At 63.4% G+C, this 1,243-nt stretch overlaps 1 protein-coding gene across 1 annotated transcript in view; it reads left to right on the top strand.

Moving 5' to 3' along the window:
- FANCE (Fanconi anemia, complementation group E) overlaps window positions 1–1,243 on the top strand; it is a 21,511-nt gene that overhangs the window by 520 nt on the left and 19,748 nt on the right. Inside the window, 4 exon segments of the mRNA XM_009327474.1 lie at window positions 500–657; window positions 659–700; window positions 951–1,061; window positions 1,142–1,219. Coding sequence (XP_009325749.1) covers window positions 500–657; window positions 659–700; window positions 951–1,061; window positions 1,142–1,219 — 389 coding nt within the window.

The raw sequence follows: 1,243 nt of genomic DNA on the forward strand, positions 1-1,243 counted from the left end.
CCTACACGAGCTTGGGGTGCCTCAGGTAGGTGCTAGGGTGCCCGGGGACCAGCAGGGCTGAGGATACCCGGGGTGGTCACAGTGGAGCATCCTGTGCATGTGTCTGTCCTTGACCCAAATCCTTGACCCTCCATCTCTGGGCCGGGCCCAGCTGGGGCTGTGGAAAAGCTCTCCTAGCAGCTTTTTTCGGTGGGGACCTTAACTGCTAAGCCTGTGCCCTCCGAGCAGCCAGCCTGCCTCTTTGATGGTGGGGCAGGATGTGCTTTTCCCCTCTAAGAGCTCTCCCGCCTGCAGGCTCCCAACCGCGAGGGCTGGGACTGGATCCAAATTCTCCTGACCCCAGAGAGGCAGTGGTGGAGACAGCGACATGGACTGACCCTGCAGAGGTGGGCTTGGAGGTCTCCTGCGGCCGGGCAGTCCCTGTCACCCCACGTCGGTCCCCTAGGCTGGGGCAGTGATGGAGCCAGGGGGTTACAATGCCGTGCTGCTCTGCTTACAGGTCCCCACGGAGCTGGGCGCTGCGGCAGCCCCGGTCTCCACCGCAGTGCTGAGGGCCCGGAGCGAGGCCGTGGTATGTGGCATCTGCATGGACCGAGTATACGAGAAGCCGCTGCCGGAGGAGCGGCTTTTTGGGATCCTCCCGAACTGCCGCCAATCCGCAAGTGCGTCACAGCCGGGACTTCCAGAGTGCGGTCATCAAGTGAGTGGGGATGGGGACATGGCAGGGTGGTCACCATCACCCTTTTTGCACCCTGAAATCCTTCCTTGGGTCTGGCGGTGTGGCTTTGGGACTGGAGCGACTTTCCTTCGGGAACAGGCGCTTGGGAGCTGTGATGGGGACGGGGATGCTGGATGAGGCCGTGGCGGTGGGACCACCCAGCATGGGTGCTGAGGCCGTCCTCCCTGCTTCCTTTTCGGGAGACCCACCTGCACCCATTACCTTCACCCAGGGCCTGCCCGGAGTGCAGGGTCACCTCCAGTTACTACATCCCCCACAAATACTGGGTCTCGGACGTGGGTGAGAAGGAGAAGCTCATCGAAACCTTCAAGGCGCGGACGGGGTGAGTGCGTGGCGCTGCAGGGCTGCAGGCTCTGTGCTGCTCCGGGAGCTGCGCTCTCAACTGTGCTTTGAATCCCACAGGAAAATCAGGTGCAAGTTCTTTGCCCGGAACCGCGGCCGCTGCCCGTTCAAGTCGGACTGCATCTACCTGCACGAGCTGCCCGCCGGCCGGGGGGGCGGGGG

The sequence above is a fragment of the Pygoscelis adeliae genome, unplaced genomic scaffold (genome assembly GCF_000699105.1).
Source record: "Pygoscelis adeliae isolate BGI_AS28 unplaced genomic scaffold, ASM69910v1 Scaffold197, whole genome shotgun sequence".
NCBI classification, from domain to species: domain Eukaryota; kingdom Metazoa; phylum Chordata; class Aves; order Sphenisciformes; family Spheniscidae; genus Pygoscelis; species Pygoscelis adeliae.